This window comes from Bison bison, unplaced genomic scaffold (assembly GCF_000754665.1).
Source record: "Bison bison bison isolate TAMUID 2011002044 unplaced genomic scaffold, Bison_UMD1.0 scf7180017864471, whole genome shotgun sequence".
In the NCBI taxonomy this organism is placed as follows: Eukaryota; Metazoa; Chordata; class Mammalia; order Artiodactyla; family Bovidae; genus Bison; species Bison bison.
The window spans coordinates 40,183,260-40,199,103 of NW_011495032.1; the positions used below are offsets into that span (position 1 = coordinate 40,183,260).

The following is a 15,844-nucleotide window of genomic DNA, read 5'->3' on the forward strand; positions in this document are numbered from 1 at the left end:
CACAGAGGTACACGGTGACTAAGACCTAAGAGGCATACATTCGTTTCTCTCCTTCCCTGGAATTCTTGCTGACCCCAAAAATTCAAGCTAAAATGCCCGAGGGCGAGCCCTGAAGTCAGTGGCCCTCTCCACCCGCCATGTCCTCCGGATTCATCCCCCAGCCTGCTCTGTGTCCCTGCAGGCCAGCTTTTATTCACAGCATCCACCGGACTCCCAGGCTCAGGGCTCCAGAGGGCCCTGGCCTTTGGCAGCTGGCGGGTAGGCAGGACTAACAGAAGATGGAGGTGGGTGGGGAGAGAGGGTCAAAGTTCCAGGGCCGCATCCTCCACCCAAGATACCAGCTCCAGGGGCGGGCCCTCTCCTCCAGCTCCTCCTGGTTTCTTCAGGCCTGGAGTGAGGATGGCTCCCGCCTCCTGCTCAGGAGCACTGGGGGAGGTGCTTCACCATCCCTCGTTGGTTTGCCCAGACCATCTAAATAGTCCATTAAACCCTCTTCAGTTGCCCCATTGGAATGAGCTGTTTTCTGCCAAGACCTGACCCATACAGTGGGTAAGCAGCTCACGTTATTGGATCAGCACCCCATCCTATTAAAAAAAAAAAACAAATACACAGACCACTTCTACCATCGGTAAAATCTAAGTAAGGCCACCCACACCACCCCGTCCCAGAGTCAGGACGGAGCCAGGCCTGGGACCACAGACACTGACTCCCGTCTGCCCTGTTTACCAGGAGTCAAGGCCATGTCCCCACTAACTGCTTCTGACCCAAACGTAGTGTCAGGAGCCTGAGTGTAGTTTGCACAGAACATTGAAGGGACAGTATGTTAGAAAGTTGGAGATATCAGAAAACCTGAGACGGCTTTAGGATAGCCACATTCATAAAGCATCAGCCTCAGGAGCCCCATCCTCACACCCATCAGATCCTCAGCTACAGAGCAGCTTACAAAGGAACTCTCAGAGGACTCAGCCTCTGAACTTGAAGACAGGACCACTCATCCAGGGAGAAGTACCCACAGCGGTTCCCACCACGTTTGCAGTTAACAGCTCTGTGAGTTTGGGTGGCCAACTAGCCTGGGGGCTCTGCTCAGGGGCTCCCAGCCTGTGGATTTGAGACCCAGCCCTCCTGGCCCTGCCGTCACTTTACTCTCCATCCTCTTTCTTGGTTGGCTGCCCTTTCCTGACCTCCCAGGACCAAATCAGGATAGAGACTCCCTCAATCTCTGTTCCTCATGAGCCCAGAGCAGGAGGGACCATTTGGGAAGATACTTGATTCTGAGTCCAACTTCATAACTGTTCAAAACCAACCTTGAAGGACAAAATAGTCCATTTCCCCCAAGTTTTCAGACTCAGATTCTGTATTGAAAATACCCTCTTTCCCTATCTCTTCCCATTTTCCTCTCCTCCCCACCTTAGTACAACATACAACATGTGAGCTCCCTGTCTTTCACTTACTGGAAGGGTGACCAGGGACAGGCTGCTGAACCTTTCTGGGACTCTGTTCTCTCGTCTGTAAAATAGGAATGAGAACACCCACCTGCCCAGCCTGGATCAAGTGACAGGAGACGAGAAAGTCCCTCCTAGTTCCTTCTTGCTAGCTCCAGCGCCAGTTTACCAGGGCCCCACAGCTGCCTGCTGGTGTCTGCCTCCCTCTACCCCCTCTCCTACTGTTTTGCACACTCTCTCCTGCAGTTTTCTCCTCTCCGCCAATCCTGGAGCAACTAGACCCAGAGGCAACGGGGACTCGGAAGGGCAGGAGATGTGGGGCCAGGAGGGTGCTTCATGCAGAACATTCCAGGAGCCCAAACCCATTCCAAGAGGCTGTTGGAGGCTGAGAGCAGCTGGACTAGAGGCTAAGTGACTTGGCCCCACCAGGCTGGGGGCGCTGTCAGCTCCTGACCCACACCCTCAAGTGCATTCTCTGCCTGGCAGAAAAGGTCTTTTCCTGGAGAGAAATGGCCTGCCTGCTCCGAGTGAAATGAAGACACGCAGATGGAGAGAGGAAAGAAGTAAAACTTCCGAGGCCCAAACCAGGAACTCAAAAGTTGGAATTCCAAACTCTGAGACTGGGCCACACGGCCCTCCTCTGAGTTCCCATCATGCCCTGTTCCTCCCCCAGCTCAGCATTTCTACCTTGTGCTGAAATATCATCCTGACCAGCCTGTCTCACTCATCTTTATGTCCTCAGTGCCTAGCACAGGACCTGCACAGAGTAGGTGCTCCATAAATCTGTGTTGCACAGCACCCTCTTAAAATACCCAGAGGGCACAATGCAACTGTCACCGAGGATTTCAGAGCAGGAGGGATCCCCAGAGGGGCCATTTCTAATCTGCCGTCTTCCTTTGCGCCAAATGCACCCATCTAATCATCGGAACAGACAGAACCTCAGCCGAATGTTCCTTGTTCCCATTCCTCTAGGAAAGAAGGTTCAGCCATTTCTTTCCCTGTTTCCCCACTGGAAGATCCTTGATGTTGACCTCATACCTTTACTGCTATGGGCTTTCTTCCTCTGCTTCTTTCATGGAGAAGGGTACCCTGTACCCACACCCAGTAAAGACACTGTTCATGCTTAGAGGTCATACCCCGTGCAATCCATGGAAAGCGGCATACACTCTCAGCTGTGCATGGAGAAGGGTACCCTGTACCCACACCCAGTAAAGACACTGTTCATGTTTAGAGGTCATACCCCGTGCAATCAATGGAAAGCGGCATACACTCTCAGCTGTGCCCTTGATCAGCTGTCTGGGCCTGGACAAGTCATTTGACATCCTTACACGTCATCTCCTCATCAGCAAACTGGGGCTCCTACCACCTTCCTCTCAGCGCTTCTGTGATTATTTACGTAAGATGATTGTGACAATGACCCACAAGGTCGCATCCCTGCCTGCTGACCCTCGCTCTGTACCACACTGCCCCTTGCTCCAGCATCCAGCTCCTCCCTGCTCTCACTTCACTGACCTTGCAATTCATGGGGGGAAAAACTGCTATTCCTCCCACCCCAGGGCCTTTGCAAGTGCCCTTTACTTCTACCTGGAAAGCTCTTCTCCCATCCCCGTGTCACTGAGTTAATGTCACTCACCCTCTTCAGCCAGGGTCTCATAAAAACTGTATCTCTTCACTTTGGAGCACTTATCTCAAGAATTCTTGGTGATAATTTAATTATGTCACCGGTCATGCATTTGTTCCATGAAATTAGGAACCACAGTACTGCTTTTCATTATATCCCCAGAGTGCCTGGCACATAGTAGGCACACAAAATATTATTGAATCAATGAAGAACAGAACAAATAGATGTAAAGCATTTAGCATGGCACCTTGAACAGAGCACTTCCCTAAAGTCTTTTTTCCCCCCTGAATAAGCCTACTGGTTATTTTTCCTTATAGGCATTTTTTCTGAATTCACACATATCAGCAGGGCAATCAAGCAGCGCTTCAGAGGGTCAGCAAAGAATATGCTTTAGTCTGACCCAGAAGGTGATGCATGAGTCAGGAAAAATGGAACCAGCCACCCACATCCTTGGCCCGTGTCCCCACTCCAGGTCAAGACAACAATTCCGATGCCCACGCTGGAATCCCAGGGCATGGCGCCTGGAGGCGGGAGGAGGGTTTTGAAGTGGCCACTTGATTAGGAAACAGGAGACCAGTAAGTCCAGTGTAGCCCTGCTGCCTCTTAACTGTGACCTTGGGCAGATGCCTATCCCCACCTCACAACACGGACCTCAGGTCCACATTCCTGAAAACGATGGCTGCAGTAGAGTGGATCCCTAAGAACCTTCCCTGCGGACTCCATGCCTCCAGGAGAGATGAAGGAGGGTCAGAGGGCTCGGGGCCTGTACGCGGGGCCTCATCACTCATCAGGAGCAAGGGCCAGGTGTCAGTCCCATTCTGTTGAAGTGTCATCCCCAAGTGAGGAACACAGAGCCAGGGCCTGTCACCCTCAGACCTTCCCACTGGAGACTAAATAGGTCTCACCAGTCTGCAGAGGTCAGCAGCCACAAGGACAGCTGAGAGCCTCCTAGGTGGGTGGGCTCCTGGAACACAGCACACGAACACTGGCTCTGGGCCCCAGCTGATTCTAGGCTCCTGGCGAGAACCAGCTGCCCACCCCCAGCCTGGGGAAGGTCCTCCCCCGGGTGTGAGGCTGGCCAGGGGTGAGAGCCCACTGTAGTTCATCCCATTCTGGGATCTGTTCTGGGGGGCTGCCTTGTTCTGTACCCCCAGGCAGTCTGGCATTGTTGCCAGTACTCTGGCTGGCTAGCAGTGGGCAATGTTTTATGGAAAACTCCAGCCATCTTACATGGGTGATGACAGATTCAGAGGGGTACAACCCATGCCCACTTTGGGGATAGAAAATCAAGGTAGTGAGTGCAAAGGAAGTGGGAAATGGGCTTAAGAATCAGGAAGAAGGAATTCCTTAGTGGTCCAGTGGTTAGGACTCTGCACTCTCAATGCTGAGGACCTGGGTTCAATCCCTGGTCTGGGAACTAAGATCCCACAAGCCAAGACGCGCCAAAAAAAACCTGGATGGAGTCTTTAAAGAAACCAGGCCATATGGACCCAGGGCCCAGGTGGGAAGTCAGAACATCTAACACATCCAAGCTGGGAGGTGCTCAACACCCACCTCGTCCAACCCCCTTCCCCCACTTCACCAGGGTAGAGATGGGGACACGGAAGCCAAGGCCACCCAGGCCAGCATCTCCCTCCTTTCACCTGCTGCTCTGAGTCATCCTTTGAATTCTGTTTCTAATAAATTAGTTAAAGGCCTTCATCCAGATTACATCCCCTCTCTGCTTCTCCATGTGCAAGGCTGAGTTCATTTAAATCAGGGGTTAAGCCAGGACACAGACATGCTAACCAGATACCGTCACAACTGTGCATGGATGTCCCAAGGCATCTGTGTGTGGCAGGGGACCTGGGGGGAGGGGCGCCGAAATCCATAGCTTTTTCAAAATCCCCCCCAGTACATCCAAGATCCTAGAAAGACAGACATCCTACTATCTGTGCTGATAGGAAACCGGGCAAGGGCTTCCAGAAGGCAGCTTATGGTTCCAAGACAGTGGCTCTGAACCAGGAGCAATCATCCCCCCTGGGGTCATTTGTCATGTTGCAAACATTTTGATTGTCATGACGGTGAGTGCTACCCACATGTGTAACAGTAGGTAGAGACCAGGACGGAGCTAAACACCCTGCACGGCTCAGCACAGTCCCCACAACTAAGAACTGTGCGGCCCAATTATCGGTAGTGCTGAGGCTGAGAAATTGTGCTCTGAGCTGTACATGTGGGGCCACACCCAGGAAACGGGATAGGAGCCCCCAACATCTGAAGGGGCTGCTGCACCCCAGGCAGGTGGGCGGGAAGCCTCCCGGGGAGGAGCATTTTGTCAGCAAGGCGGCACCGCACTCGTGCCTGGACCCTTGGCCACGCCTGGACCCGTGCCCTGGGGCTATGGGCACCTCAGTCAGTATCCAGAATGGTAGCTGTCACCAGAGTGACAGCTCATCACCCCCCTGATCACCCATCAGGGGGTGGGGATCAGGGGGGCGTGGCCTATGCGCCTGGTCACATGAGACCTGATCAGAGAAGAGCGCTACCCACAGCACCCCCCAAGCCAGGCAGAACCAATGGAGTGAACAGCCATTCCTGGACACGGAGAGCAGGAAGCAGTCACACAGCAAAGCCACACTTACCTTCAGAAAGCTCTGTCAGCACCTTCCTCTCATCCTCCTCTGAGGGAAGATGGGAAGAGAGGTGAGGAGGAAGGAGAGGCAGGAAAGAGAGGCAGGGGACGGAGGGGAGAGGAAGAGCAAAAAGGAGAGAGAGAGATGGATTAACAGGGATTATTTCCTGAGAGACAGAGACTTTGTTGAGAAAAGGGGTGAGGCCGAGGCAGAGGCAGGCCCTCCAGGGCGCACAGGTAAGACAGGGCCTCGCTTTCGGGAGCAGAGGCCCATGTCCCTGTTACAGCCCCCACGTCTCAAGCAGGAGTGTGCTGGCCTGGTGACAGGCAGCCCCCCACCCGGTGACTCCGTGTCCCTGGCCATGCAGACACATCCTGAGTGGGAGGCTGTGCCCGGCCGTGTGTCTACGTGGCTCACACCTGTCATGCCACTGCCCACCTACCTGGCTGGATCAGTCTTCTGGGGACTAAAGAAAAGAAGCAAAGTTGGTCCCCAGAGCCCCAGTCCAGCCCACACCAGAGTCTAGAGAGCAAGTTTCTGGGCCCAGCCTGTTGGAAACGGTCACTAAGGGCCCAGGGTCTCTGCTTTCCCTTTCCCAATAAGAAGAGGAGCTGGGGAATGTGACAAGGTATGAACCTGGAGTGTGTGCGTGCATGTCTGCATGTGTGTGTGAGTATGTATGCATGCATGTCTGCATCTGTGTATGTGTGCATGTCTCTGTGTGTGTGCATGTCTCTGTGTGTGTGCATGTCTGCGTGTGTATGCACATGCATGTCTGGTTGTGCATGTCTGTGTGTGTGTACATGCATGCCTCTGTGTGTGTGCGTGTCTGCATGTGTGTGTATGTGTGTGCGTGCATGTCTCTGTGTGTGTGCATATCTGCATGTGTGTGTGTGTGCACACGCGCGCACAAGCACCTGGACTCTGAGGCATGGGAGCCAGGCTTCCGGCAGAAAGTTAACCACCTCCAGGGAAACAGGGCTTGCCTCCAATCCCTGACGTCAGAGGATGCTGGGAGTGGTGCTGACTCCACAAGGCAAGGGCGGGAAGTCTCCATCCCCCTCAACCCCTGAACAGAGAGACCCACCCAGGCCTGACCTCAGCATGGACACAGAGCCAGGCTGCCACCTTGTTTCCAGAAGAATCCCGAGAACCCACCAGGCCTGGGCCCTGCCCAGGACCACAGGTGTCCTCCAGCTCCCCACCCCGCCCTCTGGCCTCCCCAGCCGCTTCCCTTCCTGCCAGAGTCACTCACCACCAGTGGGATGCAGCAGGATGTCGGCTGGGTTGTGGGGCTTCAGGCCCAGAGCAGACAAGGGTGTCTTGGCCAGACCTGGAGGGGAACGCACTGCACCGGGAATAAGAGGGGAGAGCTGGGAGTGAGTGCGGGTGGAGGTGTGCGGAGAGGACCCCTCCTGAGTGACGGCATGTGGGGGAGCGGGGTTGGGGGGGCAGCAGGAAGCAGAGCAGAGGAATCAGCCCCACCCTGGTGGTGCTGGAGCGGCTCCACTCCCCACTCCTGTCTCCTGTGTTTCTCTACAGGATGAAGGGTAAAAGGAGTCAGGAAACAGCCTTGCCCCTCACCCTCCAGAAAGTCATTTCTATCCCTAGACCCTGAGTTTCTTCCATATGGTCCCTCCACACTGCGTAGTTATAACACACACACTAGTTTCTTGGGCACCCTCTGACTTGCTCTGTATCACTCTCTAACCTCTCCTCTCACATTCCCTACCCTACCCCCAAACACATACACACACACACACACACAGAGATGGACTTAAAGAAAGTGCAGTATCAAGATGGTACAACCTGTAAAGGACAGGAGGAGAAGAGATCACCAGCAGAACCAACCCTGAGACCCCAGGCCAGTCTTTAGCCACAGGTCTTTGACCTCCAGCCGAGCAGGCCTTTTGCAAGCTCCAGGAAGAGAGAATTTCTCAGCTGGGAGCTCTCTTACTTCCCACAAACCACAGTGTTCTAGAAGAGGGAAAAGCCCCATCTCTAAAATACGTGGGCAAGACCATGACCACTCTGCACAAACCCAGGTCACCTCCTAAGCCACCTGTCTGGGTTGGAAGTGTCACATAACACACAAGGTCAGAAAGAGCAGTCAGGCTTTCTCCCATCAGCCAAGGACGTGGCTGGACTCCAAGCTGAGCTGAAGGTTGTTGCTCTGCCCAGTCATAAGATTTCTCAGTGGCAGCTGCCACGTCTCCTAACCCACCTCTGAGGAGAAGTAAAGAAATGAGCTCCGTGTCTCCTGTTGCAGCTGTCAGGACCCTGACGAGCCCACAGCTGTGGAGGACAGGCGGTCATAGAGAGCCACCAAAAGCCTAAGGCTGCCTACCCCACCCCAGTGGCCTCAACAGATGAGCCGTGGCCCTCGGGTGCCCAGGACCCACACAGCAACTCCAGGACCCTCCCTGGCATCTCCTCCCTTTCCCAAAAAGGCAGTGAGACCTACAGGAAACTAAACTCCCAAAATATAATCTTCCAATGAAAGCAATTTAAATAGCTTATTTGTGATCCCCTGGAGGAGGACACGGCAACCCACTCCAGTATTCTTGCCTGGAGAATCCCCACGAACAGAAGAGCTTGGTGGGCTACAGTCCATGGGGTCACAAAGAGTCGGACATGACTGAGCGACTAGGCGCACACATACACATTTGTGCACACGCTGGGGTATCCACAGGCGTCCCTGGAAACAGAGAGGCATCACAGGAGTCCAGATGGTCGGCCCGCCCTACACTCTACCCTCACTCGGCCCTGAGATGCCCAGCAGATGATACAGCAGAGGGGACGAGTGTGTAGAAACACACACATCCAGGCAGGGGGTAGGTCTAGGCCTCCATGCTTGTGTGTGTTCCTCTTTCTCTCTTTACACACACAAACACACACACATCTTACAATAGACGCTTATCAGCACTTAGCAATGTTTGTCAGACAAATGATTTTGAATGTAATTCATTATGGAAGAATGAGCCCAGCCTCAGAGACCACTGTCCGTGGAATGACCAGGAAGACTCTGGGCCCATAAGGCTGCCTAGTGGGTGCAGCAGAGGTGCAGGTGAACGGGATGAAGGGGACGAGGGGACAGAGGCAGTGGGAGGTTTCTCTGGGCTTCCCTCAGCACCTCCAGCTCTCTCATCACTCCTGCCCTCAGTGCCCAGGCATCCAGCCCTTCTGCTGAGGCAGACATGTGGGTGGCCCTGAAGCCAGGCAAGGCTTGGCTTCCCCAGAGAAGAATTCCTTGCATTTCTCCGCCTCTGTTTTCTCTCCCAACCCTGTGCATGGAGGAAACCTCTAACTTACTCTCTCCTCCCCAGGCACCTGGGGCTGACCCAGGGGAGGGAGGGAAGAATGGGAACAGAAACATGTGGTAGAACCAACTCTAGCCCAGCCCAGATGGCTTCATCCCAGACAGGGTGATGGCCAGAATCCTGGCTGTTTGGACCCACAGGAAATTGGAGCAAGAGTGAAGGTGGTGGGGCAGGGAGCTTCCCAGATGGCTCAGTGGTAAAAGAATCCACCTGCCAAGGCAGGAGACGCAGCTTCAATTCCTGGGTCGGGAAGACCCCCCAGAGGAGGAAATGGCAACCCAATCCAGTATTCTTGCCTAGAGAATCCCATGGACACAGGAGCATGGCAGGCAACAGTCCAGGGAGTCACAAAGAGTCAGACACGACTGAGCATGCATACACATGCAGGTTGGGGAGTTAAGACCAGGGAGAGAGATTCCAGGAGTCTGAAGCCTTTTACAAGGCTAGAGAGCTGTCTTGAACAGACTGCCCTGGGCTTTCACTGTCCAGTACGGTAGTCAGGAGCCACACGGGGCTATGGTGCATCTGCTGTGTGTCCAGTCTGAACTGAGGTGCCATATGAGTGTAAAAACACACAGTGGATTTCAGACTTGTATGAAACAAGAATAAAAAATATGTCTTTATGTTGATTACATGTTGAAATCATACTTTAGATCCTTAGGGTTAAATAACAGCAAAAAAAATTTTTTTGGCCGCACTGTGAGGCTTGTGGGAATCTTAGTTCCCGGATCAGGGATTGAACCCAGGCCCTCGGTAGTGAAATCACAGAGTCCTAAACACTGGACCACCAAGAAACTCCCTAAATCATACCTATTATTAGAATGAATTTCACCAACTTCTTTTTAGATTTCTTAAAAAGATTGTAGGATAATATTCTCATTAATCGTTTTATTTCTACTTACCTATAGAAATGATAATACTCTGTGGATATTTTGAGTTAAATTAAAAAATCATCACAATTAATTTCTCCAGTTTCCTGTATATTCTTTAATGGACCTGTTAGAAAAGTTTCTAGTGCAAACAGTTCATGCTCACAAATTTAGCTTCCTGTATGTCCAAGATACCCACTCCAGTATTCTTGCCTAGAGAATCTCAGGGATGGGGGAGCCTGGTGGGCTGCCGTCTATGGGGTCACACAGAGTCAGACATGACTGAAGCAACTTAGCAGCAGCAGCAGCATGTCCAAGATGGGCTTTCCAGGTGGCTCTAGTGGTAAAGACCCCACCTGCCAATGCAGGAGATGTAAGAGACATGGGTTAGATCCCTGGGTCAGGAAGATCCCCTGGAGGAGGGCATGGCAACCCACTGCAGTATTCTTGTCCAGAGAATCCCATGGACAGAGGAGCCTGGCGGGCTACAGGCCGTGGGGTTGCAAAGAGTCGGACACGACTGAAGTGACTGAGTACACGGGATGTGTCCAAGATGGTGGCCAACCTAATTTTGTTGGCACAGAAGGCAAGCACTGGTGCCACCTTCCTCCCCCTGGCAGGACAGCCAACCACCAGAGAACACATGGCCAGCTCCAACTCTGCTGTCCTCACCCTCTACCCGTCTCACCTGGATGAACGAATAGCTTGGGTGGACCCCTCCCTAGTCTAATCCTGGAGCATCACTAGTCTCTTCACCTCTGCCAACTCAGGCCTCTTACAGGAACCCTGAGTCCTTCACAGCCTGGTATTGATCCATCACCGCTTTCCCAGGTCTCCTCCAGCTCCTCTTCATGTCTCTTCTACCATGAAATGGAATACTTCCTCTCTCCTGGGCTCATTCAGGTTTTCTCATTGTTTGGAAATGTCTCTGCCCTTTAGGGATCTGCCACTCTAGTGAGAACATCAAGAAAGACACAGGCTAAAGGCTCCTGTCTGGAGGCCAAGAAATGCATTGGGCATATGGTCAACCTGAGGGTTCTGAGCCTTTCTTTCCTTGGTGAAAACTAGAAAGTGGAAGAGGTGCCTGGATGCAGACAGAAATGGGAGTCAGAAGCAAGAAGGTCCAGGGGTTACTTTAGGATGTTTCTTTAGGATGGGGGATGTTGTACACATAGGATGCAAAGACTCTTCAGTTCAGTTCAGTTCAGTCGCTCAGTTGTGTCCTACTCTTTGCAACCCCATGAATTGCAGCACGCCAGGCCTCCCTGTCCATCACCAACTCCCAGAGTTCACTCAAACTCACATCCATCAAGTCGGTGATATCATCCAGCCATCTCATCCTCTGTTGTCCCCTTCTCTTCCTGCCCCCAATCCCTCCCAGCATCAGAGTCTTTTCCAATGAGTCAACTCTTCGCATCAGGTGACCAAATTACTGGAGTTTCAGCTTTAGCATCATTCCTTCCAAAGAAATCCCAGGGCTCATCTCCTTCAGAATGGACTGGTTGGATCTCCTTGCAGTCCAAGGGACTCTCAAGAGTCTTCTCCAACACCACAGTTCAAAAGCATCAATTCTTCGGCGCTCAGCTTTCTTCACAGTCCAACTCTCACATCCATACATGACTACTGGAAAAACCATAGCCTTGACTAGACAAAGTAATGTCTCTGTTTTTGAATATGCTATCTAGGTTGGTCATAACTTTCCTTCCAAGGAGTAAGCGTCTTTTAATTTCACGGCCGCAATCACCATCTGCAGTGATTTTGGAGCCCAAAAAAATAAAGTCTGACACTGTTTCCACTTAGCAACTAGCAAACCATAATATGGGAGTCCAGGGACCCCAGAGTAGGTCAGCCTGGATCCCAGGATGCAGCTGCTGCATCTTAGATGTGTGAGTGTGGACAGCAGAAAAGAAGTGAAGAGAAAAGAGGTGAGGAAGGGAAGCAGAAGCAAGATGAGCCATAGGGATGAGAAGCTGCAGATTCTGGTCCCACCCAACTCTGCCAGCACTCCCACACTTGGGAAACCTACACAGGCCAGAAGGACCCAGGGAAGGAAGGCTGAGGGTGGAGTTCTTACCCCCACTGGGTGGTGGGCTGGTCGGAGAGGTTCCCTCCATCTCCTCGAAGGCTTCCTTGTAGCTGTGCAGATGGGGCTGCATAAGGAGAACAAGGGAGCAAAGCCGTAGTCATAAGCCTGAGGAGGAGTTTCCAGTTACCAGCCTAACCAATCATCCTTTCCAGTAAACACAGAGGTCAGAGGCAGATCCTCGTCACCTGTGGCCCCAGCGACTACTTGCAGCCAAGAGAACAGAAAATGGCTGATTGCAAGGCAACTGTCCAGCAGTACCTGCCTTGGAAATATTTCACAACAGGGCCAAAGAGAAGGGACGGAAGGCAGGAGAGAAAAGATGTCCAAAAGCCATTTATGTCCAGAAGGACCCATTAACCTGAGATTTTACCAAATATGGACCACTCACATCAGAATCTTCCAGAATCAGATTCCTGGGTCCCACCCCAAGTCTAACAGGCTAGAATTTTTACAGGGGAACTTGAGAATCTACATTTTTAACAAACTCCCTGGTGATTGTTACGCTCACTAACGTTTAAGATCTACTTCCTCAAACTGCTGAACTGTCTCAAAAATACAAAAATTTTGACACTGAAATTAGATCTATCTCCCAAGTAAACCCTACATCCAGAAAGGGTTCAAAAACAGTCTGTAGGATCTGGCTTGGAGTCTAGAGTCTGTGGTCACCTACATCACACCAGGGTCCTTTACCACTCAAGAAGGGAACCTCAGTCTCCATGTTCATGGAAGAAGTAGGGGAATAAAAGCTATTTAAAGAGGGAAATTGGCTCCTGATTCCACAAACCAAAGAGAAGCCCTAGGCTGAGGATGCAGGGAGGAAAAAAATACTGAGTTTACTGACAGGTCACCATTACTCAGATGACAATCAAGTCCCTCAATAGTTCAGGTGGGCTCTGCTACCCTCTGTGGCCCCAGGACTCACCTCTTTGGGTCGCCCTCCAGGATTGAGAGCGATGGTAAGAGCCAGCTCTGGGGAGACACATTGGACAGGCGAGCGAACCCCAGGGCTACGGGGGGATGTGGGTTCTGGTGACTGGTTCTCATACTGCCCATCGCTGGCAGCCCGCTTCCGGAGAGGTGCTGGGGGCTCTGCAGGCTGCTTCTCCCGAGCCTGCACCCCTGGGAGGAATGGCAAGGCAGAGAGGGCAATGAGCAAAACGTGGGGGGAAAGGATCAATCCGCCTAACTCCCCTAGAAGAGGCAGTGCATCTTAGCTCAGGGGGGCCAAGCTGGAGCTGGACTTGCCTCCCCTCACACCTCCTCCCCCCAGACTCCCTCTGCCCACACCCCAGTTTCTCTGCTGGGTGGGGGAATCTGCTTAGGTTGAGCTGGCCTTCAGCAGGAATCTCTGTTCTGCACAGGGTTGGGGCCCAGAGCACAAAGGACTGATACAAGAAACAGATGTCAACTTCTTCCAAGCCCCGGAGGCAGAGGGCCAGAGCTTCCAGGCAAAGGAGGGAAGGTGGAGGGAGGAAAGACAGTCTCCAAGGCAACTGCATCAACCAACACGCAACACCAGGCCCATGGGGAAGGACTTGGAAAGACTGAATGACGCATCAGCTTGCAAATGGTGCTCCCGAGAAGAAACCCAAGAAATGACTAAGACCTGTCATGATGTCCCAGCCCCAGCTGGCCCCTGGAATACTGCTGGCCTTCTCTGGGGTTCCCCAACCCTCCTCCATTCAGTGTCACTCTGAAACCTCCCACCCACTTCCTGTATGCCCACACTTTTCTTGCCCCAAAGATGGCCCAGGTTTCCAGGCTGCCCCAGAGCAGCAGGCAAAGAGCCTGCAGACAAGTGCTCCCTGTGCTTTTGTGTATTTCCCTCCCATTCCCCAGGCCTTAACCTCACCATCCTCCCTTCCCACTCCCTCTTCCCACAGCTGGGCTGCAGCACGAAACCCATTGCCTCATTGAGCTGGCTCCAGAATCCTAGAAAAGTTACTCCCTTGGGGCCCAGAGGCCATGACCCAGCCTGAGGGTGGGCCCCTCATCCTCACTACCCTGAAGAAGGAAATTCCAGCCCTGCCTTCGCCACCACCCGAGAGGGCAGGCGAGGTGAAGAGAGGTGCTGGGACTTATCAAAGGTCTCGTGAGACCCTAGCTACACCAGCCTCAGGCCAGCACTTGTGGGCCGACCGACCACCCCATGGCACACGTGCACACGCACACACCAGACGGCCTTAGCAACGAGCCAGCACAGCCAAGCAGAAATCACCCTCCATCAGACTGAATTGTCATCTACCCTTCACAGGGGGGGTCTGCATGGCCCCAAGAATCCCTAGCTCCCACCTGGCACCGCCATTGAGGCCACTATGAAAAGCACAGGCTGAGAAGCCTACCTACTCGTCATGAACAGCAGGCTGCCAGCTGCCAAGTCTAGGGACGGATGTACACACTCTCACACACACACACAAACACACACACAGTCACTCCAAGACGTGCACTCAGACCAGCCCATAACTAGGAGCCTCGTCTGGAGAGCACTTGCAGATGCAGAAGGTCCCCGGTTGCGGTGGTGTCCTGAGTTTCCACTGCCAGCTCTTCATTCATCAGAGGCAACCTGCCTATCAGCTCAACCAAGAGAAAAAAGAGCCTCGGGTAAAGACCGTAAACCAGACTCACAAACCGCCCTACTTAAAACAAATAAGCCCCTTGCCTCAAAGGACCCTTATTTACAGAAGAGAAAAGTAGGGGTCGCACCGTCCTAACCAGGGGCTGCTATGAAGATCAACCTGAATGGAGACGGGGCACACCTCTGAAGGGCTGGGCAGGGCCCACTCAGGGACTCTGGGGCAACCCCAGGCTCTCAGCCCTCAGAGAATCGGTTGGGGGGGGGGTCCCCCACCCTCTCTCACTTCCCCCACCTCCACCAAGCTCCCTTCCCCGTCGAGCCTCCCCGAGCGGCTTGGTCCAGAGCTGCCACTAGTTTCACTGCTGGCAAAAACATTAGAGAGAAACAGACGTAGCCATTGATTTTCTAATAATAATTGTGACAAAGGAGGCACATTCGGAAAAGGCTCCCAGGGCTTTGGAACTAAGTTCAGCCCCAAGGTTAAAAGAAACGCATTAGGGCTGCACTGAGTTCCGGCTCACCCAGCCCCGCTGCCTCCCTCGGCCAGAGCCCATGTCTTTGCAAGGGGCGGCTGATGTCCTTGTTTGGGGATCCGATGTCTGCCCTTGAAAAACAGGTCTGCTTTAACTCAGGGCCCTGACTCTCCTGGAGGGACACAGAACATTCTCCTGAATGCACTCAGAACATGAGCTCCATGTTCAAGGGCTGCAGAGGGTTGCAGTGGCCCAGAGAGGAGGCTAGACCATTGTGGGGAGGGGAAGCTTCCAGGCTGTGGAGGGTGTGAGGTCTAGCCCAAGGCGGTCAGACACTTGAGAGCAATCCCACCTCTTCTTCAAGCCCCCTCTCCACCACCACCAGAGTGGGACCAGCTCTGTCCGGCGGCAGGGGGATGGACAGGCTGCCATCCAAAGCATAGGGTCCTGCAGGGCACAGCCCCCCTCTGCAGAAGAGGGAAGCCCCGCATTCCACTCCCACGGGGACAGACCCTCTCCCGCGGAGTGCCCCCCGCAGCCCCAGTGGCCAGCCCCGGGGCCTCTCGCATTCTCTGAACACAGTGTGCCACTGTTGTCCGCCTTGGCAGGCCCAGATCTGCCCCTCGAGTGCCAGGAGAGCCATATTCCCTCTCTCTTGTCCCTCTCTACAGGAGGGGAGACGGGCCATGGCAGAGGGGAGAGAGAAGGGAGAGAAGAGAGCCCCATTGTTCCTCAGCCAAGTTGGGACGTCTGGACACAAGCTGACGGCCTGTGTCAGAGGGAGAACACCCCTCCCTCACGTCCCAGAGACTGACGGATAATAAAAATAGCCCCACTCTCTCCCAC

General features: G+C 53.3%; 1 protein-coding gene across 1 annotated transcript in view; it reads right to left on the reverse strand.

The window, feature by feature from the left end:
• The window catches only part of TNS1 (tensin 1), a 205,654-nt gene that overhangs the window by 24,270 nt on the left and 165,540 nt on the right, over positions 1-15,844 (reverse strand). The window contains 4 exon segments of the mRNA XM_010861166.1: positions 5,685-5,723; positions 6,931-7,023; positions 11,939-12,014; positions 12,873-13,069. Coding sequence (XP_010859468.1) covers positions 5,685-5,723; positions 6,931-7,023; positions 11,939-12,014; positions 12,873-13,069 — 405 coding nt within the window.